Source organism: Diplotaxodon limnothrissa, linkage group LG6, assembly GCF_057381915.1.
Source record: "Diplotaxodon limnothrissa isolate DT_005_m linkage group LG6, D_limnothrissa_male_GT1.1, whole genome shotgun sequence".
NCBI classification, from domain to species: Eukaryota; Metazoa; Chordata; class Actinopteri; order Cichliformes; family Cichlidae; genus Diplotaxodon; species Diplotaxodon limnothrissa.
Genome location: NC_140601.1, coordinates 27,709,984 through 27,735,269, shown reverse-complemented (window position 1 = coordinate 27,735,269; position 25,286 = coordinate 27,709,984). Strand labels below are relative to the sequence as shown.

General features: G+C 40.9%; 3 protein-coding genes across 5 annotated transcripts; 1 reads left to right on the top strand and 2 right to left on the bottom strand.

Moving 5' to 3' along the window:
• The first annotated feature begins 1,395 nt into the window (after positions 1–1,395).
• Positions 1,396–3,842, top strand: tefm (transcription elongation factor, mitochondrial). Its single transcript, XM_085356076.1, has 5 exons — positions 1,396–1,438; positions 1,653–2,137; positions 2,964–3,113; positions 3,246–3,424; positions 3,549–3,842. Exons 1-5 carry the CDS (start codon positions 1,396–1,398, stop codon positions 3,808–3,810), a joined length of 1,119 nt encoding a protein of 372 aa, XP_085212202.1. The 3' UTR covers positions 3,811–3,842.
• Positions 3,843–4,272: 430 nt separating this feature from the next.
• atad5b (ATPase family AAA domain containing 5b) lies at positions 4,273–10,142 on the bottom strand. The gene is made up of 14 exons (XM_085356071.1): positions 9,602–10,142; positions 9,262–9,507; positions 9,069–9,165; positions 8,898–8,980; positions 8,643–8,791; positions 7,763–7,925; positions 7,383–7,648; positions 7,196–7,289; positions 7,056–7,120; positions 6,706–6,880; positions 6,509–6,627; positions 5,634–6,421; positions 5,059–5,217; positions 4,273–4,351 (listed from the first exon to the last, which is right to left on the bottom strand). The coding sequence occupies exons 1-14, from the start codon at positions 10,140–10,142 to the stop codon at positions 4,273–4,275; spliced, it is 3,024 nt and encodes a 1,007-aa protein (XP_085212197.1).
• Positions 10,143–11,254: 1,112 nt separating this feature from the next.
• suz12b (SUZ12 polycomb repressive complex 2 subunit b) lies at positions 11,255–24,314 on the bottom strand. 3 transcript variants are annotated; one of them, XM_085356072.1, is made up of 17 exons: positions 24,051–24,314; positions 23,662–23,806; positions 23,187–23,233; positions 23,026–23,090; positions 22,813–22,881; positions 22,640–22,689; positions 22,079–22,164; positions 21,762–21,993; positions 21,413–21,518; positions 21,207–21,312; positions 20,910–21,087; positions 19,028–19,116; positions 18,194–18,337; positions 17,660–17,817; positions 16,808–17,006; positions 13,802–13,881; positions 11,255–13,026 (listed from the first exon to the last, which is right to left on the bottom strand). In XM_085356072.1, exons 1-17 carry the CDS (start codon positions 24,063–24,065, stop codon positions 12,720–12,722), a joined length of 2,076 nt encoding a protein of 691 aa, XP_085212198.1. In that variant the 5' UTR covers positions 24,066–24,314; the 3' UTR covers positions 11,255–12,719. The 3 variants fall into 3 exon arrangements, with proteins under 3 accessions (XP_085212198.1, XP_085212200.1, XP_085212201.1); XM_085356074.1 differs by having other exon boundaries at positions 19,028–19,113; XM_085356075.1 differs by lacking the exons at positions 11,255–13,026; positions 13,802–13,881 and adding an exon at positions 14,115–14,255.
• Positions 24,315–25,286: the final 972 nt, after the last annotated feature.

Here is a 25,286-nt window from a genome sequence, read left to right as displayed (position 1 = left end):
GGCGTTTTGAAAAATACATACCGACAGTTTTTGAGGTGTTCAACATTAGGCATGAGTCCTCCAGCCAGCTATGCATTAATGCTAAAGCAGCTGTAAGATCTTTTGCCACCTGCTGGACACTATTTGCTTGCGTATATATAACTGCATCATCTGCATACATTTGAGTAAATATATTTGGACAGACTTCAGGTAAGTTATTGATAAAAAGAGAGAACAATAAGGGCCCAAGAACAGATCCTTGAGGAACCCCTGTATCACAGTCTAAATATGGAGATTTAACCCCATCCAACACCACACACTGTTTCCTGTGTGAGAGATATGAAGCAAACCACTGAAGAGCCTGACTGGAGATATTAAACCGAGTCAATCTGGATAACAATATCTGATGGTTTACAGAGTCGAAAGCCTTCCTCAGATCTAAAAATACAGCTCCAACACAGGGACTCTTGTCCAGCAAGCTCTTCAAGTTCTCCACTAACATACACAGGGCAGTATCTGTGGAGTGATGTGCCCGAAAGCCAAACTGCAATGGATGTAATGAGGGTTGGGTGTTTTCTAGATGAGCAGTGAGGAGTTTAACCACCCACTTCTCAGCTATTTTAGATACGACCGGGAGTATGCTTATGGGGCAATAATTAGCCATGTCAGTCTTCACACCTGCTTTGAAAATTGGTGTAACTGCAGCAATTTTCCAATCTGTTGGAACAATGGAATGTTCGAATGACATATTCAAAACATGAGTTGTTGGATACTTGTGAATGACACGGACAGAAGTGTAACAATGAAGCTGCAAATAGTAAAGGTATTGACGGAAAATTAGTTTAAGTAACTGAGGTAAACCATCTAAAGCACTGGACAATGCACAAGAGGAGTAAAGAAAAGAGTGGAGGCAGGGTGAAGTGGGTGGAGATGTGTGTCAGTGGCGATTTGCAACAGAAGGATACCAGCAAGAATGAAAGGGGAGGTTTACAAGATAGTAGCAAGACCTGCTATAATGTGTGGTTTGGAGACCTTCACCCCTAAATGCAGCAGTCGAAAAAAGATAGTTTATCATTATGTATTAAACATTAAAAATAAAAAATAAACCCAGCTCGGGAGTGGACGAATAAGCATTCTGTTATTTATCAGTTAATATTATTATTTATGGTATTATTATTTACTTATTTTGTTTAATTGTCTAATTCTTTATTTTTGCCTTTATCTCTACGACGTCCGATACATCGAGGCCTGGGAGGGATTAAGCAGCATTCCGGAACCATTTAAAGTGTTGTTGTTGTGCCACACCGACCAGTTAAAACCGTTGGACACCAAACAATCAGAGGGCGAAGTTGTTCCACCTGCATTATGCCGGCGAGCAAAACCGTCAAATATTCATTTTAACTTCAAGTAACGATAATGTGGGTCGCCAGGCGAGTTTTGTCGTCGCTGGTCAAAAGAAGTAAGAATTTTTAATGCACATATGTCGTTAGCTAGTATCGCCAGTTGTAAAATGTCGTTTCATTGCAAGCCTTTAGAAGTTGCATCTTCTTTTATGGTCTTAAATGTTCATGAACAGGTATACCTTAAGTAACTTTGGCTGAGCTCCACACTCATATTGTAAAAGTTAACACCTTAAACGTTAGACAACACATGTTGCCCCGTTGTGTTTCCAGGTCAGTATGCGGGACAGTCCGGTTTGTTTTGCCGCCCTCAGTACGGCTCCTTCCCTGAGCTGCGGTACCTTCAATGCACATGCTGCTGGAGAAGCCGGGTTCCCGTGGCGAGCTTTGAGACCCTTAACGCTAATCTGTCCTCCAGTAATGAATCCTGCAAGGATGACGCGAGCAGAACGCTGGACACCTGCTACACCCCAGAGCAGCGAGACGCTATCCTCCAGCTCCTCAACACCGCCACGCCAGGAGAGCTGGCCGGGATAAAGCTGCTGCGAGGTCGCAAGTCCCTCAACATTGTGGAGTACAGGACTAAAAACGGACCCTTTAAAACTCTGGAAAGTGTGGTGAATGTTCCACTGCTAAAGCACAAAAGTGCTGTCATTGTCTTCAACTCCATTCTCAACCCGACGGTTAAGAAGGAGAGGAAAGTGAGGATACAGCTGGCCAAGTTCATCAGGCCAGAGGTCGACAAGTCTTGGTTAGAGGTGAGCTTTTCGTGTTAACAGGTGATTTCCGGTGTGTGGTTTGTTTGTTTTTGTTTTTTTGTTGTTGTTTTTTTTTTTTGGGGGGGGGGGTCATATGATTGTGATTTGGTGGTATATAAGTAAAATTAAATTCAATCATTATTTGACAAATAACAGAAATCACTTCTTGATAGACGATCAACATTTGACACATCCGTGTTTGAAATATCTACATTGGTCTGTATGATCACGGGCAATTCTAGGATTTTTTTTCTTAATTGTTTGCACTTAATCTCGTTTTATTTGTTGATAAGCCATCCTCTGTCAACAGTGCCCATATTTTGGATGACACAGATGTTCTGTTATGTAATTACATGATCTATGAGAATTATGAACCACATAAGTGGGTTCTTCCTGACTCAAAGTAGGCTTTTTGCACATGATATGCACATAGGTTGGTACACGTGTACTGTTCAAGACTAACAATCTGCCACCCTGCTTAGAAGTCTTTCTCCCTGTTTTGTTTTTTTTTTTTGTAATAAGTGTTGATAAATGTTTTCATGCTTCAGTAAATTAAACCCCACGTAAACAAATGTAATCGCAGCCCCATTGATTTTCCTTTGGCAGAAGTTTAAATCTTTGGGGCCAACTTTTATGCTTGGAAAAGCATACATGATATTGTAATCAAATCAAATATCACAGGATGTTGGATAGCTGGTGATGGACTTTGCTGTGATAGGGTTTACTGTCTACTTCATAACCTTGAGCTGTTAAAAGAAAATATTAACTATGAAAAGAAAGAGCAGGATAATGCTCTCTAATCATGATTCTGTATTTGCCGATGCAGGATGCCAGTTCCATAGTGTCACTCATATGTGGGACTAATAAAATTGCCTGGGCACACGTGGACCGTGGAATGAGTGTACTGGACTGGCAACAGGTGGACTGTCCGAATTTCCTGAGGGGAACTTACATGGCTTCTGCTTATTTGCATGATGTAAGTACTTTTGTAGAGCATATTATTTCTAGTAAAGTCTAGCTAAATGAGAACGTTAATGTAGACTAACAGTCACTGTGTTTTGGAACTTTGTTTCTGTAACATAATTCATTAATTCTGTGATGCCAACAGGTGTCTTCAGTTGTGGCCCTCCTGCCATCAGCAGATTTCTACATAATAGAGAAATCTTCCATTTCAGTCCAAAACACAGCTCTGTTCCCCATCATGGCACACATGAGGGCTGTGGAGGCCATGCTTTTTGCTCTGCTGGAGCCCAAAAATTCCCTGCCAGAATCCAACATTCCTCCCAGGTGAAGTTAAAAAAAAGATATCAAAAGTATTTGGTTTGAACTTGTGCTGGTCACATCTGTAATCCTGCACAAGCGAGCGTGCATGCAGAAACTTGACCCAGAAATTCTCTCCTTTCCTTTACAGGGTTCTCAACATGATGAGGACTGCTGTAGGGCGCCACTTTGGACTGATGGTGGGTGAGTCTCGAACAAGCGGGGCGCAGGCAGTTCGACAGCTCATGACAGAGTCGGTGACGCAGAAGCTTCCCAGAATAAACTTTCCCCAGGATCTGCTGGTGAAGTACAGGAATTCCTTCCAGATGGGCAGCAGAAGAGGAGGGGAGGAACTCTGTGACGCTCTCCTTCAGGCTATAGCCTTTTATGAGCTGCTCAGCGACTGCTCCTGAGAGCCACTAGCTGGACTCGTCTCGTCACCACACAACCAACAAACCTCAGAAATGGCATTCTGAGTTCTTTTGAACTTTTTTTTCCTTTGAACTTTTTGGAGATGTTTGAGTATAAGGGCTGCTCCTGTGTTTATTTCTGCTACTAACCCTGACAGGGGCAGTGACAGCTGTCGTCCTAGCATTTTGTGAAAAACCTGTTTGTGGATAAAACACAAAGGATGAAAAGCATAAAAGTTTGTGTCAAAAACCCATGTGAGTACCTGAGTACTTAAAATGCTCAGTATAATTTACAAAAAAAAGGCAAACTTTTTATTTACTTAATGGTTGCACTTGCATATAAATAAAAAACATGATTCCTCAAATAAACCATGTTAATTTCATTTCACAGTATCTGACTAAAATAAATACTGACAGGAGTAAACTGAGGTAGAGATGATGTACGGTTCAATAGTCTTTTAGGAGTCACGTGAAACCTTCTGCCAGGAGCTGCATAGTTGACTTTGAGAGGCCCAGGTGAATGTTGTTGAGGTAGTTCATACACCTATTGTGGGAGAAATTAGTATGTAAAGTGTTAGATAAATGCACAAAATGTTAGATATATTTTAAAGGGATTAAACTAAATGTACATTCCTCCACTCCCTTCTGGGGTGTAGTGTTATTTATCAATCTATATTTCTTATTATGTCAGGCTTATGATTCATGACAGAATCATAGCAGCAAGGGAACAAGTTGTTTTACAAAATGACTTCCTGTGCGGTTTCTCTACAGGTACCTCTGCTTCCTCCCATGGTCCAGACACGGGCTAGTTAGGTTAACTGGAGATACTAAATTGGCCATGTGAAAGTGAAAATGAAAGGTTGTCTGTCTCTGTGTGTTAGCCCTAGTGTGAAGAAGCGGTGTTATTTAACTCTTGTCCCCTTGAAAGCCTACTATGAGTAAATCTTTAAGCGGTTTTCTGAAACGAGTGGTTTCTGCTTATAAAACTAAATGACTGGGTGTGCATCAGAAGTTAGTGAGGGTGGTCTCTGCAGATATACTCCTGGACAAACTAAGAAACTGTTCTAAATGTTGTCAAACCACATCTTCACTGATCTACACTGAGGTGTTCAGGGAGGTTATCTGCCATTCTCTCTCACATGAACTTATTGTGATATTACAACCTCACTAGTAACATAAAATCCATCTCCATTTCCTGTCATTTATGATTGTCCCCTACTTTCGGACTCTTAAACCTTGTGTCTGACTCACCTCAGTGGCTCTTGTTTCTGTTGCTGTGCTTTATGTAAGCGGCAGATGGAGCGGAGGACCGGCATGTAGTCGACACACACAGCCCGTCTGTTCCCCAGCAAAACGAAGGGTTTACTGCTGAGAACCGTCCTGTTCAGTCTGAATCTTCTTTGGGACAAACTGGAGGCACGGGAACAAAGAAATTGGTGTTCTGCTTTATAATGTGCACAATATTAGAAATGTTTAGTGAAGCATCCACGTGCATTCATGAGCCCCCCCTCATCCTGGAGCGACATCGCAGGTAGAATGAAGTTCTATGTACTTTTCCACTAAAGATGCTTTGAGTTATTTAACTGAAATTGTTAACCTTTCATTGGTCAGTGTCTTGCTTTTTAAATGGATTTGGACAAGATTTTATCAAATGAGTGTCATGTAATGGCGCTTTCCCTTATACTTACATTATAAAGCATTTAAAAGAAGTCAACATCCTTGAAACTTAAGCAACGATAACTAAGTGTATGACTGGACAACTGAAATGGAAAGATGGTAAACAACTTGAAATGGCATTCAGAAGATGAGGTGGAGAGCAGACTCACCTTGGCTCACAGAGAGGCTGAAAACTAAAGCTGAGACTGTGTCTTTTAGAAGAGGTCAATGCAAGTCTCTCCATCAGCCTCCCCCACCTTTTGTCCTCCAGCACCTGTCTGATTTTTTGCACTTCAGTCCATGCTTCAGACGCTCTGCACAAGCACCTGTGACACCCCAAACCTTCAGCAGCAGCCTGAATGTCCAACAGCCTCTCCTGACTGTAGCTGCTGTCCTCTTCCTCCCTCATCTCATCCAACAAACCAGCCTTTAGCGCCGCTCCTGTCCACACAAATGACTCTGGTGCGCAGGAGTCGGAAACACGTGTCCCTGTGGGCGGCAGGGTGGCATCGAGGTAGGACATGATGTCAAAGAAGTCAGTCAGGGCGTCTAAACACTCACTCTCCTCTTTAGCTGCAATTTGTTGAGCCGTACTGCCTGAGTGCAGAGCTTTTGAAGGAGTCCCACTGAATGAGAATGTTTTTTCAAGGCCCAAACTGTCAGATGATGTGTTGTTATACTTCCTTCTGCTAAGCTTTGACGTATGGCTTACAGATTTGCTGTTGGTCAGTGAAGCCCTTTGATAAATGCTTCTATTGTGCTGCTCGATGTGAAGCCCAACATCAGATTGCTCGCACTGCAGCCTGGAATAAGCTACTGTTTCCAAGCATCGAACCGTAGTATGCTGAGCTGCTACAGACAGGAGAAGCTCCAGGTTCAAATAGAGAAGCGGCACGCCTCGTCTCCAGCTCTCAGCGAGAAGCATCAAGAGCTCGTCCATGTGCTTTTTAGACGAGGACTGAGAATCAAAACACGATAGATCGGAAACGTTAATTTCATTTGGAGAAATGATCATGAAGATTTATGCAGAGAAACAAATACTTGCCTTTAGAAGGTTCAGCAAATGTTCTGGAGTTACACCGCAAAGACCCAGCATGTTAGCAGAGCAGCCCGTTTTGTACGGAGGCAATGAGTCTAAATGTTCTCCTTCAGCAGCATCTGAGTCTAAAACAATAAGATTTACAGAGAATAACATAAAATTTGTTTTAAATGTTATTTATGCTTTATGTTGGAGAAACTTACACTGCACACAGATGGGTTTCTTCGACCTTCCACCACTCTGCACCCAGACCTGCAGCTGCAGCAGGCAGCGTCTGACATCACCACAGGTGAGTCTGAGTAGGCTGCTGACGTCACCTAAATCCAGCTGCACTCCCTCAGCCAGACACACCAGCTGCAGGTAACTGCACATATTCACCTTTGAAAAGATGGAGTTAATGACAGACTGAGTTATTTTTCTATTAATGAAGTTCTAATAACATTTTTCTTCTTCTATAGCACAAACATGCAAGAAGAGCGCGGCGCTACTGTCAAACACATGCATGCAGTTGTCATTGAAGCTGTGTGAGGCGGTCGAGGTAACTTTGACTTACTGCTGATGGAGTTTTGAAAATTATTTCATCCAAGCTGCCGTCGAATCGATCCTTGAATAAGGGATCTGAGGAAGACACTAGTTTAGAACCAACAGCTCATCTTTAAAAGTGAAATTCAAACTCTGCGTGTGCGTCTTTACCGTTCGTAGTCAAAATGACTGGTCTTTTAGTGGCACTCATAAAAGCCTTAATGGCTGCAAGGAAACCGACGTCATCGTCAAATATAACGTCAACCTGCAAGAGCAAGCGATAACAGTGAATCTGAAGCAAACACGGTTAACGTGTGGCTTTATATGCCAAACGGTGTCGTGCTCAGAAATGGTTTACCTCTTCAAAGAGAATAAGTGAAGTGGCTGTCTTTTTCTCTGCTACATCAGAGCCTGACGATGAGTTGCCCAGTTTCCTGTTCTCTGGCCTTTCAGATGGTGACAGGAAACCAGACTGTAAGTGATCTGCTTTGGCCTTCATCCTAAAATAGCGAGTCAGAGTGACTGTGGCTGATTTTGCTTTTGCGCTGCGACGAGAGCCTCTCAAATTCTGTGATGTTCTTCTTTTTGAGGTGGAAGTGACATTTTTAGGAAGCACCCTTTTTCCTGTTAACAGAAAATATAATTACCTGTACGGTAAAATTGTGCCTCTGTTGTTTTTCAGTAAAAGAACTGAGGGCTCTGATTACTCGTGTTACAATGAAAACAAATGATCATCACCTAGTAAAATCTCAGATTTAGAAGTGCAGGTGTTGGTGTTGAAGTAAGCCGGTTTCAGCTGGTCTTTCCCCGACGTCTCCACTAGGTGTGACTGGGTAACCTCCTTTAGCTGGGACAGAACATTGCGCCCATTGCGCTGTGAGGAACAGTTCACCTCAAACACCTTGGTTGAGAAGAAACCAAAGCATTAAGACTAGCGGTGGAGAAAAAAATTTATGGCAGGTTTTAGTGAGAGTGTGAGAAATTTATCTTACTGGATAAAACAGAGAATGACACAGTTTAACTCTGAGGACAAAATTTGACAAAAAATTGTCACTGTGAGTGAAGTGTTGTGATAATATCATATTGTGGGGTGTCTGGTTATTACCACCTCCAGTGGAGACCTGATCAAAGTCAAAAATGTCACATTTTACCAGTTTTAAAATTGGAGACTCCGAGCATATCAGGTGTTGATTTTTTATAGGTACCTTCTGGGATGAGCCACAAAAATTTCAACCAGTAGAAAAGTAATATATTGTGAGAAGGATTCAATTTTAAATTTGAACTTCTGTACATTTCATACTACAGCTGTCTGTTGCCATTTTAAATTAGCTGTTTAACCACAGCTTAGTTTCATAGGGGTCGTTTGTTTTTATGTAAAGTTAGTGAAATCAAACTCATGTTAAGGATCATCGTTATTAATATTACAATGAACTAAACAGGTTATCTACGGGGATTCTTTGCTTTACTTAAATGGGAAAAAGGTTTTATTGGACATGTTTGGGATGGTGAACTGGCATTAAGATTCATCCTAACATGAATCCATGTTTGGTGGAACTGATTTCTCACAAGCCTTTGACAGCATCGCTTAAAAAACACCGGACCTTTTTGCAAATCCCACCTTGAAGCCCAGCTCCTGAGCACAGGCGTACACCGAAGCAGTCTTGCCCACACCCGACGGTCCTGTAATCAGCAGGGTGTTACCCAGTGGGTCCTCTCTGCCATCGTCTGATCCAGCTTCACCCTGGAAGTCTCCACAATCCCATGACTCTGCTCAAAAGGATACTTGTTACTTTTCCAAAAGTCACACGCATGGAATAAAAAAGAATAACATGTCTGACTGAGCAAAGCTTCACAGTGAAGAACCAGTTCATACCATTACTGTTTTCCCGTTGCTTCTTTTCCTCCATTTGTCTCTCCTTGTCACGGGCGGCTCTTAGTTTCCATTTCCTTAACCAACTGAACATCCATAAAAAGTTTACACTCCTGATGCTGACTTCAAAAGACTAATTAATCAATTAGACTTGTGTAAATATCTTAAATTCACCTGTACAATTTATTCACAGATGCAGGATTACCAATGACCTCACTCAAATGCTGGGGACTGTACTTATCTGTCCACAGCGTATCCTCAAAAAATAAATCTAGACAGAAGAAAGAAGAGAAAAAAAAGTACATTTCCTGCAATTTAAAGGGAATAAAAGCACATGTCAAACTGTTCTGAATGAGACAAGCATTACTTCTTTGAAGAGGATCACAGCTTTTCATTATGTTCGGCTCATCAAGACTTGGTTGGCTCGCCCTCTGTTGCTTCAGTCTGCGAGTGCGACTCAGCTTACTGCACCTGGGCTGTTTCTCTGCAGGGTGAACACTACTGCTTCCCAGGACATCCTGATGTGACGAGTGACCCACATCTGCAGCACTCTCTGCAGACCTCAGACGCTTCGGTACCCTCTGCAAGAGTTCATCTACCCGTTTTCTCTTTTCTTTTAAGGGATAATGCGGATATGAGGAGGAAAGAAAGGGGAACAATTATATCCTCACTGAGGAGCAAATGTACAGACAGTTGTTCAGTCTAACCTGTGAGTGCATGCTCCTGCAGCCCTTCTCCTGCCTTCTTCCTCAAAGTGTTGAGCACAGCTTGGACTGGAAATGCTGGATTAGAAGTTTGGATTTTTTCCAGGCAGCTGTGCAGAACTGAGGGTGACAGCTGTCCCTGACACCCGTCCTTTATTGTCACGTGAGAAACTGCAGGTGGACGTTTTACTGGTTGCACGTTATCACCTTGAAGAGGGAGCACGGATTGCTGCGTGCTATCCAGAGGCTGGTCCAGCTCCCCGTCGCTGCTCCGCTTTCTTTGCTGTATCGCTCGTAAGAAAATCGGAGCAATTTTAGCTCCTTTTGCGCACAAAGAATCTCTTATCTCCAGGACTGGTTGGGGGTGTGTTCCCGAAAGCCATGTAGCTGAATTTGAGCCGTTTTTATCTTTTGCATCCAGCGAGATTTCCTCTTTAGAGCAGCTCGACTCTGATAAAACTATAACCCCGGCAGTTTGCGTCACGTCTTTGCACCGGAAGTTTGAGTCTCTGACTGTTTTGACCTTTCTGAGTTTATTTCGCATCGTAAAACACGGCAGACTAATTTTTAAAAAAGGCTTTAGTTTGCAGGCTGCAGGCTGGCTATTGCCATTTTGAATTTGGCGCTTGGGTTTTACGTATGACGTCATTTGTGCGACGTTCGCGTAACACAGAAATATCGGTTTTTTTTGTTTCTTTCAAACGAAGCTAGCTAGTTAGGGCTGTATGTAAGAAGAAAATGGTATGAGGAATATAGGACATGGAAATACACGAGTACAGTCAGTGCTACATTCATCCGCAGAGCTGAAGTGACGCTTTAAAAGTGCGCAGTGTTTCTCTGCAGTCAGAGATCGTGCGTACACAGATATCCCACACTGATACAGATTTGCCGCACTAGTTACAAAAGTTCCCAAAACCACACAAACCTTTCTCTAAAGTCTCAGACCAGCTAGTTACAGATGTTTTTACTCAAATAGAATAAAGTGCAGTGTTAGATTTTACAGCTTTTGTCACCTGTAGTGCATTTTTGTAGCATAGACATGTATTTATATGAAACCATCCAGTCTCAGTCTTGTGTATCTACTTCTATAGACTCACTTGCCACTTTGTTAAGTACACCTGTTCAGCTGTTTATTAAAATATCTGAAATGAGGCAATCACATGACAGCAACTCAGTAACTATAGACTTATAGAGGTGATTAAGAGGACCTGGTGAGTTTCAAACTGAGCACCAGAATGGTGAAAAAAAGTGATTTACTTGAACGTGGCATGGTTGTTAGTGCCAAACTGTTGGTCTTCTGGGACTAACAATCATCTCTAGGTCCCCAAAAGTTGATTCTGTTCATTTAGACGTAGCATTTTCAGTGGGAGAAATGTACAGAAAGTTGCAGTTTTGTCATTAATTGGCTGTAATGCACAAACTAAAGTGATCTTGACTACAATTTGATTGAAGGCCTATTAGATGTGTTCACTGTGCACAGGTTTCACTAAAATCCGTACAATATTCGAGCAGCAGTAGTGATTCTTGTGAATTGTGGAAGGGTAGTCAGTCAGTCCTGCAGCCAGTACATCTAAAAACAGTACAGGAATGGATAAGGACAAATGTTTTATTTCTTTAAATATAAAAATCCCCTTATCCAGAGTGTATATGCCACAATTTTCCACAGGGTGTTTTGACAACAACGTTTTTGTTTTCCACATGGACACAGAAAGCCTCCACGGATAACGGAGGGCAGAGGGAGAAATATACTGTTAATCTGGTTGTCCACAAGGGAATTCTGATGAAACTGAATGGTGATGTTCACCAATTTATGTGCACACTACTAAACACAACTACTGCTTCTTTTTTTCCCTCAAAAGAAGTGTTATGAAAAAAAAAATTATACATACTTTAAATTTGTTTTTTTTACAGAACTAAGAGAATGATGAAAACATTCCCCTTTGGCATCAACTGAAACTAAAAGAACAACTTAGTTGGACCTGAAAAATCCTCCAAACAACACCATATTGCTTTGAAATGACAACTGCAACCTGTTCTTTACTAGATGCGAAACGGGGCACAGCTAAACATTTGATGTGATTACACTATACACATTTCTGTCAGCTACTCGTAACCCACGTTTAAAAATATAAAATTCAATTAATGTGTCTCCAATGTTCTCAGAGCTTGAAGTAGGGGGAAGGAAAAAACAAACAAACTGCAGGTGCCTACAACAGAAAACAGCCGACATTCATTTCTCTGATGCTTTGCACGGCACACGGTGTGATGTGCTGCTGGTTGTCCACAAACAAAATACTCAGAAAACTTGACTTCCTTGGCTTTCCTTGCACTATCATCAATGTCAAACATGATGAAATGTAATTTCGGTTTTGTTTTGTTTTTTTAGCCTGGACTGAAATCTTACTTTATTCTGTAGTCCAGGATCCATGCTTACAGTACAACACTGACAACCTTGTCAGGAAACCCCACAATCCTTTTACTGTATCGCCCTTCATTTGAAATGTCATCCATAGCAGCGAATCCAGCCCTCCACAGATGATCATGAAAAAGCTGCATTCAAGTGCTGACGCAGCATGATCACATTTTTTTCCCCCTTTCCAAATGACAATTTCAAGGTAAGCCTTCTAAATACAAACACCAAGTGCTAAAATAACCATCTAAAAAGGATACATTTTTAATCAAGGTTATTGTGTACGTGTACAAATAAACAGTGACAATGTTACCAGTACAGTTTTAACTGTAGCTGTCTATCATACCGAAGGCAGTCGTGCCACAGTAAAAGACACTCCATTCGTTTACTCTCAGTGACACAAGGATAATTCAATGGCTCCTACAAAATGCATATTAAGTAGGTTCAACTTGCATCATTCAGTCCACAAATTCCTGGTTTGTGTAGAAGTGGGCAATTCACTTTTATATTGTTCATATTTGGTTCAGTTCAAGTTCCGAAAACTTGTTTACCTTGTATACTGATCTGTGTCCAGTCAGTTCATCTGCTGCTCAGTTCTCCCACCTATCTAAGCACCAAAATGTCGGTAAAGTCCATTTAAGGGAGCAGGGGAGGGGGGAAGAAAAATACAGAAAAATACAACAATCATAGTTCCCTCCAGCCAGCTTTACATCAGTCTGTTAGAGCGCTTTTTGTCCTCTTGCCCTGCTGTCCCCCACTTGGGGTGATGGCATTTCCATTACAGGCTCCTGCTGGATTCTGATCCTGCTGGTCCACCTCAACTTCCGGCAGCTCTTCTTGTATCTGCCGCAGTCGGGCCATCGCACGATCGATGGTGGATGTGCTTACCAGGTTGAAGTCGTGCATGCTGACTAGGTGCAAGAGGAAGTTGCGGCAGAGGTTGCGCCGGATGATGTGAGCGCCGCGGTCCTCCACGAAAAGCATGATGGCCTGATTCATCTGGTTGTCTGCAATGAAGCTGAAGGGGGGAATAATCAAATTATACGAGTCTAGCATTTCTACAGTCAGAGGCTGTAAAAACACCATCAGCTACTTTGAAGTCACTCATTAATTTGCGGACTACCATTAGAAGCTTTGAGCTCAGCAGCTCCAGCACTGATGTTTTGGAACCAGATTTCATGAGTGTGTGTGGTAGCTACATGTCAACCAAAGGCTGCCCTGCCCTAGAGGATACCCTGCATTACTGATTTTACTCTGGGACCACTTTTAACATAATGTACAAAGAACCTTATGTGCCTTAAAAACAAAAAACAGACTGGAAACTGACAATCAAATTCAAGGCTTTTTGACACACTCATAATGGAGACATGTTTCTCACAGACATCTATGATCTGACTCTTTTACAACTAAATGTGTCGCCACCTGCTGGCTACTGAAAGAATGCAGGTTTTAGAGGCTCCACACTGTGACCAAAATATGTAAAAACTACAATATAACTGCTGGGTGGTTTATTAAATTGAGCATATTCTTGAGGATTTTTTTTTCTGATTTGTTTGGAATTGTCTGTGACGACATCCTGTTTAATCCCATTTATTATTTGCAAAAAGTTTCCCAGAGCAAAAAGTTAAGAAATAAAATAAAGTAAATAAATAAAGTCCAATATGTTTTCCCCTCACCCAGTTGAGAAAAAAAAAACAACAAAAAAAAAACCCTGACACAGTTGAATATAAACTAGCTACACCGTTATAAGCATCCTGCAAAATCTCTGCTTCAAACTGATATATTCAGCATACCCATGCTTCATGACGTGCAGGTTCCACAGCTTCATCACCTCCTTCTCTCCTTCATTAACGTCCGTGAACTCATCCAGTTGCTATAGTAATTAAAGAAAATAAATAAATGACACTCAATTAAGATACACTCCAATATGAACAACTTGCCATATAAGCCAAATGTAACAGTAAAACAGTGTAATGTGTGTCGAGTTTTACATCATTACAATTTCAATTCAATTCAATTTTATTTATATAGCGCCAAATCACAACAAAAGTCGCCTCAAGGCGCTTCATAGATACAGAGAAAAACCCAACAATCATATGACCCCCTATGAGCAAGCACTTTGGCGACAGTGGGAAGGAAAAACTCCCTTTTAACAGGAAGAAACCTCCGGCAGAACCAGGCTCAGGGAGGGGCGGCCATCTGCTGCGACCGGTTGGGGTGAGAGAAGGAAGACAGGATAAAGACATGCTGTGGAAGAGAGACAGAGGTTAATAACAGATATGATTCAATGCAGAGAGGTCTATTAATACATAGTGAGTGAGAAAGGTGACTGGAAAGGAAAAACTCAATGCATCATGGGAATCCCCCGGCAGCCTACATCTATTGCAGCATAACTAAGGGAGGATTCAGGGTCACCTGGTCCAGCCCTAACTATATGCTTTAGAAAAAAGGAAAGTTTTAAGCCTAATCTTAAAAGTAGAGATAGTGTCTGTCTCCCGAATCCAAACTGGAAGCTGGTTCCACAGAAGAGGGGCCTGAAAACTGAAGGCTCTCCCTCCCATTCTACTTTTAAATACTCTAGGAACAACAAGTAGGCCTGCAGAGCGAGAGCAGAGCGCTCTAATAGGGTGATATGGTACTACAAGGTCATTAAGATAAGATGGGGCCTGATTATTTAAGACCTTGTATGTGAGGAGCAGGATTTTGAATTCAATTCTGGATTTAACAGGAAGCCAATGAAGGGAAGCCAAAACAGGAGAAATATGCTCTCTCTTTCTAGTCCCTGTCAGGACTCTTGCTGCAGCATTTTGGATTAGCTGAAGGCTTTTCAGTGAGTTTTTTGGACATCCTGATAATAATGAATTACAGTAGTCCAGCCTGGAAGTAATAAATGCATGAACTAGTTTTTCAGCGTCACTCTGAGACAGGATATTTCTAATTTTAGAGATGTTGCGCAAATGGAAGAAAGCAGTCTTACATATTTGTTTAATATGTGCGTTGAAGGACATGTCCTGGTCAAAAATGACTCCAAGGTTCCTCACCGCGTTACTGGAGGCCAAGGTAATGCCATCCAGAGTAAGAATCTGATTAGATACCATATTTCTAAGATTTTCAGGGCAGAGTACAATAACCTCAGTTTTATCTGAATTAAGAAGCAGAAAGTTAGCGGCCATCCAGGTCTTTATGTCTTTAAGACATTCCTGCAGTTTAACTAATTGGTGTGTGTTATCTGGCTTCATGGACAGATAGAGCTGGGTGTCATCTGCATAGCAGTGAAAATGTATGCTATGTCTTCTAATGATACTGCCTAAGGGAAGCATGTATAATGTAAACAGAATTGGTCCTAGCACTGAACCCTGTGGAACTCCATAATTAACCTCAGTGTGTGAAGAGGACTCTCCATTTACATGCACGAATTGGAGTCTATTAGATAGATATGATACAAACCACTGCAGCGCAGTACTTGTAATACCTACAGCATGTTCTAATCGCTCTAATAGGATATTATGATCAACAGTATCGAACGCTGCACTGAGGTCTAGCAGGACAAGCACAGAGATGAGTCCACTGTCAGAGGCCATAAGAAGATCATTTGTAACCTTCACTAAAGCTGTTTCTGTGCTGTGCTGAGCTCTGAAACCTGACTGAAACTCTTCAAATAAACCATTCCTCTGCAGATGATCTGTTAGCTGTTTGACAACTACTCTTTCAAGGATTTTTGATATGAAAGGAAGGTTGGAGATTGGCCTATAATTAGCTAAGACTGCTGGGTCTAGAGATGGCTTTTTGAGTAAAGGTTTAACTACAGCCAGCTTGAAGGCCTGTGGTACATAGCCGATTATTAGAGATAGGTTGATCATATTTAAGATCGAAGAATTAATTAATGGCAGGACTTCTTTGAGCAGTTTTGTAGGAATGGGGTCTAAAAGACACGTTGATGGTTTGGAGGAAGTAATTATTGAAGTTAACTCAGAAAGATCAATTGGAGAAAAAGAGTCTAACTTAATATCAATGGTACTAAGAGTAACTGTAGATAATATTACATCTGTGGGATGATTATTGGTAATTTTTTTCTCTAATGATAAAAATTTTATTTGTGAAGAAGTTCATGAAGTCATTACTAGTTAACGTTAAAGGGATGGTTGGCTCAAAAGAGCTCTGACTTTTTATCAGCCTGGCTACAGAGCTGAAGAGAAACCTAGGGTTGTTCTTATTTTCTTCAATCAGTGATGAATAGTAAGATGTTCTGGCTTTGCGGAGGGCTTTCTTATAAAGCAGCAAACTATTTCTCCAGGCTAAATGATGATCCTCTAGATTTGTGACAATTGTGAATAAGCAGTAATGAAAACTCATCAGGGGCTAATCTCACAGGTTTTCTGTCACTCCTGTCAGAAGTGTAACTAACAGACTTTGTTCTACAGGGTTCGGTGAGATCAATAATGAAGTGACACATGTTGTGTATCAGTTGAAGAACAAGCTGAAGAGGTGTTCAGTGTTGGCAGCAGTTTTTCTGCCCTGAGCACCTCCAAGTTATTTATGGGTGACCGGCCCGACCCAAATGATTTCTCACTCTGTTGCTATGGTAACTCTGAAATCTTTGTTTTGCCATTTCTCAGGTTTTTTTTTTTTTTTTTAATGTTTCCCTCTCATCCCAATTGTGGGGGTCTGGGAAATTCAAGGACACAATCACAACTTTTCTTTGGATTTATTTCATTGGTGAATCATTTCTCCTTTACTGAAGTTGATGACAATCAGCCTTTTACTGGGTAAAAATGACTTTATGAGCACTGGTTTCTCACCGTGGCAGTTTTCTCCCTGAGCCACTCTGGATCCCTTTCATCCTCGCTGTCTACATCCATTTCCTGAGGCCGCAGGGGCATGCAGCTATCACTGTGGAAATAAAGGCGGTTATGTCCACTGACATAGGTCCTCTGCTGCTCCAACTCTCCGTCCTCAGACTCCAGGAACTCTGAAAGACTTGGTTTGGTCCTTTTGGGCCTAGCAAGAGAAGAAGAAAATTCATTTTGTATTTAACACTGTGTAGGCTGACATTTCAGAAATATATAATTTTACTGTCGTACATATGAAATAATATTTTCAAAGCATCCCCAGTTTGAGGTGGAATTGAGGTAACCTTTAATAAAATGTACGTAACCTTGCATCCTCACCAAAATAAACATTTGCTCAGTTGTTAAAACTAGGATATAAATTTATAGGGGGTTTTTATACACTTGTCCGGATTTTTTGCCATAATTTGCGTATGAAGTTTTACGTGTTAAGGTTTGTGACTTTTAAAGTAAAGGTTTATGATAAATATGAAGATACTCCCCTCAAAGGAATCAAGTAAAAACTCTTCACGCTATTGTCGGTGTATGCTTTCATCAGACAATTACATCTCGGCTTTCCAGACTATTATCAACCAAACTCATTTCTACCAGATACATTAGTATAAGAACATATCAGAGCTAATCCGTTTAGAGTTGCCTTCCTGCCAAGTTCCTCAGACTTTTGCTCCAAGTCTGTTTAAACCATGGTTAGTGTGCATGATCACGTCATTAACGTTAATTCAGCTCATTACCCCTTCATTAACAGACAAACAAAGAGGAAAATGAGTCAGTTCTGTTAACTCTGACTGAAGGTCGTGTGTCTACCTGGAAACCAGTACGTGAGTCACAGCGGTCCTCTTGACTGGGCCGTTGCGGCTAAAAGCAAAACCTGGCTGGCTGTGGATGTCCTGAGGGTTGCCAACGTATGAGCCGTCATAGCACTCGTTGATGGAAACGTCTATCCTTGCTCCTTTAGGGTGAGGCTGCAGATTAAGAAACAAATAAGAACTATATCAACCATTCAACTGGTAAAACAATCATTCAATGGTTAATATTTAATATGGAGCAAATGATGTGATTAGATAACAGATTAAATATTTGAGGAAAAATCAGGAATAACGACAATTAGAATAATCCCAGTCTCCTTGCACTCTTTAACTGACAAGACTGAAAACACATAACACAAGTGTATAGTTTATACAAGTGTTTTAAGATACAGCTTGCAGATTACACCCCCCCCCCCCCCCCCACACACACACACACACACACAGCATCTTTGAACTTTAAGACTGTGTGAGATCCCATGATGTCTTGTGAAGACTCATGACTTGCCCAGCCACACACACACTTATTTCTTACCACATAGTTGAAGATAAAGCGGGAGTGGGAGAGTTTGAGGTGTTTGAGCAGACTGTAGAGTTTGCTGCAGTTCAGGGTACACCAGGGACAGTGAAGATCATCTCTCGCCTCCGTCTGCTGCCGCGTATTATTGTTGTACAGAAACTGAGGAAGAACAAACCATTGATTTACTACAAGATAAACCAGAGATGGTGAACCTACAGCAGATGTAAAGCAGGGTCATAAAAATCAGAGTTACTGTCACTTATGACACACTAAGGGCAAGCACCCAAAAGCTAAAAATAAGATAAGATAAGATAAGCTTTATTAGTCCCACACGTGGGAAATTTGTTTTGTCACAGCAGGAAGTGGACAGTGCAAAAGTTATGAGGCAAAAATTAGAATACAATAAGAATAAATACAGTACACAACTGTACAGAATAGAATAAAATACTATATACACAGTAGAATAAAATAAAATAAATATACAATAAGATAAAAATAGAATACAAATACTATATACACCTGAGTAAAAATACAACGATGACAGAAAGGATTATTGCACTTAGTATTGCCGCTACATTAAGTTTTAAAAAGGTGAATGATTACTAGTGGTGCAACGGATCACGGTTGATCTGTAATCCGAACCGTGAGATTTTTTGATCCGTTGCACCACTAATGATTACAAAAAAAAAGGGGGGGGGGGGTCAAAACATGACAGTAATTCTAAAACAGCTCCAAAAAAAAAAAAACAACATACCACAAAGACACTGCACATTTTTATCAACCTAAACAAATGGTTCTTATAATAAGTGTGCCAGGCTCAAATGTATTCCTTACTGTTGTGTGGTGTACCTGATAAAATATACGTAGCTTCTGTCGCGGCTCACATGGGACCTGCTCTTTCTTCGTCTGAATGTCTGTGCTGACTGACTCTTTCACTGCTGACAGGAACAGATGGAGAAGTTAATTCTTGGAGAGTCACCAAATAACAAATTATGTGGACTTTTTTTGTAAACACACTGAAGGGCTTCTTTGAGAAGGAGAAATTGCATTTCCCCCCCTCCCCGCCCAGTAACAAAAGATACACAATCTAAGTGCAAATACACCTGTTGATAAAGCCCATTTCAGACATGGAATACGCAGCATTGTTGTAGCTTCACCTACATGTTTATGTAATGACCTGATGACATTAAAAACACACGGTCACTGAAGAATTTCACCTTTGTTACAACACAGAGCACAAAAAGAGTTTCCTTTCCACCACAAGAGTAGAAGCACACCTAATGAGCAAATAAAGGAGGATGAGTGCTTACATTTCTGAAATGGAGAGCATAAGTGACAGGATTTAAAACTTGATGTGCAGATGAAAGGTTAAGCCACAGAGAAACAATCACAAGTGCTTAAGGTGAAAGAGATGAGAGAGATACTAACCCACCCCCTCACTAGGCAGGTCAAGCGTTCCTTTAACTATATCGTTAGTTATATTTAGTTGCATATAAGAACCCATATTGAATACTGACATTCATTCGCAAAACAAAGACTTTAGACACTCCTACTCTGTGCGCAGAAGTCCGAGAGATCTTCCAAGAAAGGTGTTGCCATGTTCCAGAAAAAAATAAAATAATTATTGCTCAATAGTCAGCGATTTCATACCTGTTCCTCTAATCTGGAACATAACCTGTCCTGGAGCAGGTTATATACGCAGCATAAGTTACCATGGCGAGCTACTCCCGTAAGAAGTAATCCACCTTTGTAGTACTGAAAACCCAAGGTTAACCCTCAAGTTGCTGAGATAAGCCAAAATCCAGCTTCACAGCAGAGACCTCTGGTCCCCTGTTCCAAAACCAACCTAAATGCAAACAGATCATTTATGACATGGTTACACTATCTTAGCATTAAATAAATTGAGCCATTAGGGGCTCTGACTAATGCTAGGGGACACTTTGGCTGAGGAGCACCACTGCAAAATGGTAACATTAGTAAGTAAAGTATATCAGTTAGCACTGGAGTCAATGTAAATAATGTTACATCCAAACAGATGGCTAGCACTCACCATATCAAAACAACCCGAGCTTTTAGAGATAATTAATAGGACCAACTCATAACTGTGTGTATGCACACATGTCAGTCCACACACAGTTACTAATGATGAGACGTCAGGCAGTGACTCATAACTGCTTTTTGCTCATTTGGAAGCATTATGCCAAATACTGATACATATAAAATACTCCCCCAAAAAATAAATAAATAATTAAGTAGCAACATTGTGCCTTTTACAGAAGGATTGACGGGATTGTTCCAACATGATGGTGACGTGCAGAGGTGCCTGCACATTTATGGGATGAAAAGCATGTCTGAAAGGGACTCAACAGCTATTTACACAGCGCCTTTTGCCAGATTCAGTTATAAATAGATCATCCCACACCAACATCATAGTGGGCGAATAATCCAAAAGCATGACCCACTCGGGTTTGTCAGAGAATCTGTTCAGGAAATCTCTTTATTTGGTGTTTTGTCTGAACCCTTTTGCAGTGCTTTTAATTAATTAGAAGATCTGGCCTTCTCTTGTCATCTGTGGACATTTTCTGGTCCTCCTCTTGAATGTAATATAAGATAAAATGTAATCCAGGGATTTTGAAAAAACCGATAGCATCACACTGATAGAATTTTTCCACGTCATTTCATTGCTCTAAATTTCTAAGTTCAAGCTACCGTGAATTGTTTTTGTACTTACTCATGAGGGCAGTTCGGTGGTTGCTGGTTCTGGTCTCCATAGGGCTGGAGCTATCCGAGTTGCGCGTAGAGAGGGGTTTAGCCACAGGAGCAGTGGACTTTCCACTGCCATCACCTGTCCAACGCAGCGTGAACTGCAATGTGGGTCCCTGAGAAAATGTCTCAAATGGTGGCAGTCTCTGTGGGACAGTCATGGTCAGTGAAGCAGTGAGGTGGACAAGAAGGAAATTAGCATTCAAGTTCAATATGACAAACACAATTACACCTTCCTTTCAGAGACCGAATCCAGCCATCCTACCTTCCCATCAAGAATGGTTTCCCATGTGGCTCGCTTCTTGCTCACAGGGCTGTCGTCCATCCCTTGCATTGACACCTCATACTCCCCATCCAGCAGCTGCAGTCTCCTGTGGACAAAGCAGTGCATGTTTTGAGGAGTACAGGCAAAAGCGACTGGAAGAGGGACATATTTAGAACTTAAAAAGGAAAGAAAGTACAAATCCTTACCTATTCTTATCAAAGACGGTCATCTGTGCAACATAGGTCTCTGTGGTCTGTCCTTCATCCCTATGGGATGAACTTCGCTTCTTTCTATTAGGAGTATCTGTTACATCTTCATGTTTAAAAACAAACAAACAAACAAACAAACAAACAAACAACAACTGAGACCAAGAATGTAATATCTAGCCAGCAACTATTTCAGTTACAGCTGGTATCATTTTCAGATGAGATGCTCACAGAAAGAATATTCAATCCCTTATGCTACTCTCCCAACAAACTGCACTGTTAAATTATTCATCTAAATGGTGCACAGTCAAAAACAGAGCATGAAAAGGTTTTACTGTGGGATTCCTACCAATGTTTTCATTGGCCTCTCCATTCACTAGACCACTGGCATCCCTTCTCCCTGTGTGTGATACCCTGAACAGAAGCGAGTAGGACTTCACCATGTGGCTGTTGCTGGGCTCAAATTCATTGCTGGGAACCAGTAAGGAAGGGTAGGAGCCGGGCTTGGTTTGGTTACTGTCGGGATTCAAAGGCACCTGCTTTTTACCTGTAGGCACTTGCTTTATCGGGCAGCTGACATCCTGAAATACAAAAACAACCACGAGTGAGCAACGGCAGATGCATTGACATGTTGCCAAAAGTGACAGACCCAGTGTTTTACTTTACCTTGCGTTTTTTATGGCAGACTTTGACAAGTAGCACCTCTAAGGACACAGAATTTTGTTCATTTTCTGAATTCTGAGATGGCTTTTCTAGAGGGAAACAAGAAGAGTTTGTGTCAATCACAAACAACTGTATATTCTTCTTCTTTCTTATATACATAAGAAGCATCTCTTAACATCTAAGGAGCTTGGAAAGAAAAGCGTCTGGACTTCTTTAAGTTGCTTGAAGACGTTTCACCTCTCATCCGAGAAGCTTCTTCAGTTCTAGGGTCAAATGGTTGACCTTGGACTGAGAACCTTCACAGACATATCTCTTAACATCAATTAATGTTATCCTACATGCAACTGTAAGACTGCATAGCAGTATGTTGGCACAAAAAAAAAAAAAGTGTGACTACTTTTGTCATTTCTATCAATGTGGTTGTTTAACATGTGTCAAAGCAAAACCAAATTTCAAACAGCTGAATATTGTAGAAATTTCTGACACACCTAAGCATTTGAGTCATTTCTTTCATAGGGAAATACACAAAACACAGGTACTTGGTGAAGATTAACATGTGCTTACCATCCTTATGGAAGAACCCAGTGAATGTTAACTGTAGATGTGAGGACAAGCTAAAATAAAAAAAAAAAAAAATGCACAGGTGAAACTAGGTCATATCAAGTGCTACAACTGTTATTAGCTTTGTTCAATACAAAATACAGAAAACAGATGCAACACTTGTAAAGCTGTGTTACCTTGGAGAATCCTGCTCCCCCTTCATCTTCACCACTGTCTGCAACATATCATCCACTTTGAATGTTTTCCTGGAAAGAAGTCAGAGAACGTTTGTTCACAAACATCGTCAGGAACAAATCATCTTTAACCAACTATGACAGTGCATCGTTATGACAAAAAAAAAAAAAAAAAAAAAAAAAAAAGAAGGATTCCTGTTTCTCCAGACTCCATACCTTCTGGCATTTGTTCGACCATTTCTGTGAGACATGAAGGTGAGTGTCCTGTGCAAAAATATGGGCTAAGAAAAAAAAGAGGGTGGGCGGATATCAGTCATTTTCCATCAGCAGTTTAAAGCAGTTAAATTAAGATATAAATGTGTAGAGTATTCACTTACTGCAATCAAATTCCTTGTGCGTAGAAATCTGTATATCTGAGTTGGTTCTAGAAATACAACAAGTCTTGTTTTAGACAGTATCACACCCCTCTCATACAGACTTGATCTGAAAAACCCATCTATGTAGTGCATTTCTCACATGCCAACACTTCTTCTGGTATGTGGTGACTAATTTGACATGACCCCCCCCCCAAAAAAGAGAAAAAAGTATTGGGCGTGTGTTTTAGCCTGATTTCAGTCTGATAATTGTTACCTTACTACAGTAGTCATTACGTTAAGTTAAAAACAATATTTAGGACTCCATTTGGAATTAAACCAAATGCCAGACAGTCAAAAAGACAACTAAAAAAAAACCCACAATAAATCACAGTAAAAACGATCAGAGTAGCGGAACAATCACGCAAAGCACAGGAAAGTCTCTCGTGAACCCAAACCGTAAACTTGTACTATAATGTAACAAGTAGTGAAGTCTCACTTTCAAAGGCCTGTAGGAACAGCTCATGGTCGGCCTGAATCTGCTCCATCTTGGGCTTTTTTACAGAGTTCATCATTGCTGATGAGGCAGGGTAGACGGCGCCGTTAGCTTTGCAACTGGCCCCGCTCATAATATGACCTGAGTTCTGCGGAGTGAGACAACACCACACGTTAGAAGAAAAAAAGATTAAGGCATAGGTGCGGGAAACACAACAAGTTAGCTTAGCAAAACACTAGCATTAGCACGCGAGCTAACGGCTAGAAGCACAGCGCTAACACGCTAGCCTGCCTTTTACCGCACTATTTATTCGGTTAATCAAACCGCCGTTAACAAAGCTTCCAAAATTTGTAAAGTGGCAAATATGGGGTATATAAAAAAAAGTAACGTACCCTGGCTGATGGCATTAATTTGCTGGCCTCGCTGCCTCTAGCACAAGCCTGGCAGACTCAACAGCAGAAACCTGTGAAGAGGAGGCGACAAGACGCTGGCTAGTTAGCTAGCAATGCTAGCATAGTTTACTTCAAAACAAACCTCCGGACACTCGAAGCTGTTCTGCATTCATCCGTCCGAAATACTACCAGTAGTTCTGGGTATATTGGACCCGATTATTGATATTCTATCTATAACTTGTTCTCAATGCGGTATCCCTTCAATTTGTACTGAACAACAGAGCACTGGTCAGTTGTCAGCCAATAGGAGATGAGCGGTGCCAATGCAGAACTTTGATTGGCTACTCGCTTCAGTAACGTCAGACAACGCGCTCTCGCTTTCCACGATTTTGCGGGAAATCGAGTCCATCTGCATTCATCATAACCAGACGAGCACACAGCAGCCAGAGCTCTGTCATTCACAAAATGTACTCAAGAATTCACAATATAAACCCTACGAACCCAAATATATTCCGTCTGACTATTTATTCAATGAAAAATCAATAGCAAATCAAAGATCGGAATTAATATTTATATTTTCTGTTTTATTGCATTGACCCATTGTTGTTGAGAGGTACTTCACATTTGTACGAATATTTTCAGTAGAACATAAGGATACAGGTGCTGTAGGTTAAATTGTGCTGTAAAAGTAGAAAAGTGTGGATAAAATCTATGTTAGTAATAAAATGTGGACGCTAAGAACATTAAACAAATAACCTAAAAACCTAACATTTACTTTTTAGTTTTTAATAATGTCGACATTATTCAAACAGATTGTACTCTTCCAGCAGGTTACAATAACTGTAATATTTACATACGTGGTATAAATGCTACGATTACTGTAATTTTTAAAAGATCATATTCTAATCCATGGAAGACGTTAGAAAAAATATTACTTTATATCACGGGCGTTTCTAGGTTTTTTGTTGTAGTTTTTTTTATTAATGGGGTGGCACAGGGAGGAATAAGAACACAAAGGAGACTAATGTGTGAACCCTTGTGTCCTATTATAGATTTATTACATGAAAAGTGCTGCTGTACTCCTTCTTTTTCCTTTCTTTCTTTCTTTCTTTCTTTCTTTCTTTCTTTCAGATACTCCCTTTTGGGGCCACCACAGTAGATCATCTGCTAAATCTCACCTTTTCCATCTCACCTGTCACGCCAAACTTCTGCAAGTTGTCCTTCACTACATCCACA

Excerpts from the sequence above, each read along its gene's own strand:
- tefm (XM_085356076.1), top strand. The coding sequence starts at position 1,396 with ATGTGGGTCGCCAGGCGAGTTTTGTCGTCGCTGGTCAAAAGAA. Across the intron at positions 1,439-1,652 it reads GTCGTCGCTGGTCAAAAGAA|GTCAGTATGCGGGACAGTCC; the intron begins GTAAGAATTTTT and ends TTGTGTTTCCAG. Across the intron at positions 3,425-3,548 it reads GAATCCAACATTCCTCCCAG|GGTTCTCAACATGATGAGGA; the intron begins GTGAAGTTAAAA and ends TTTCCTTTACAG.
- suz12b (XM_085356072.1), bottom strand. Across the intron at positions 21,313-21,412 it reads ACCGTCTTTGATAAGAATAG|GAGACTGCAGCTGCTGGATG; the intron begins GTAAGGATTTGT and ends CTTTGTCCACAG. Across the intron at positions 18,338-19,027 it reads AGCTACGTATATTTTATCAG|TTTCTGTACAACAATAATAC; the intron begins GTACACCACACA and ends GTTCTTCCTCAG.
- atad5b (XM_085356071.1), bottom strand. The coding sequence starts at position 10,142 with ATGCGAAATAAACTCAGAAAGGTCAAAACAGTCAGAGACTCAAACTTC. Across the intron at positions 9,166-9,261 it reads CTGTGATCCTCTTCAAAGAA|ATTTATTTTTTGAGGATACG; the intron begins GTAATGCTTGTC and ends TCTTCTGTCTAG. Across the intron at positions 7,926-8,642 it reads CTCAGGAGCTGGGCTTCAAG|GTGTTTGAGGTGAACTGTTC; the intron begins GTGGGATTTGCA and ends TTCTCAACCAAG.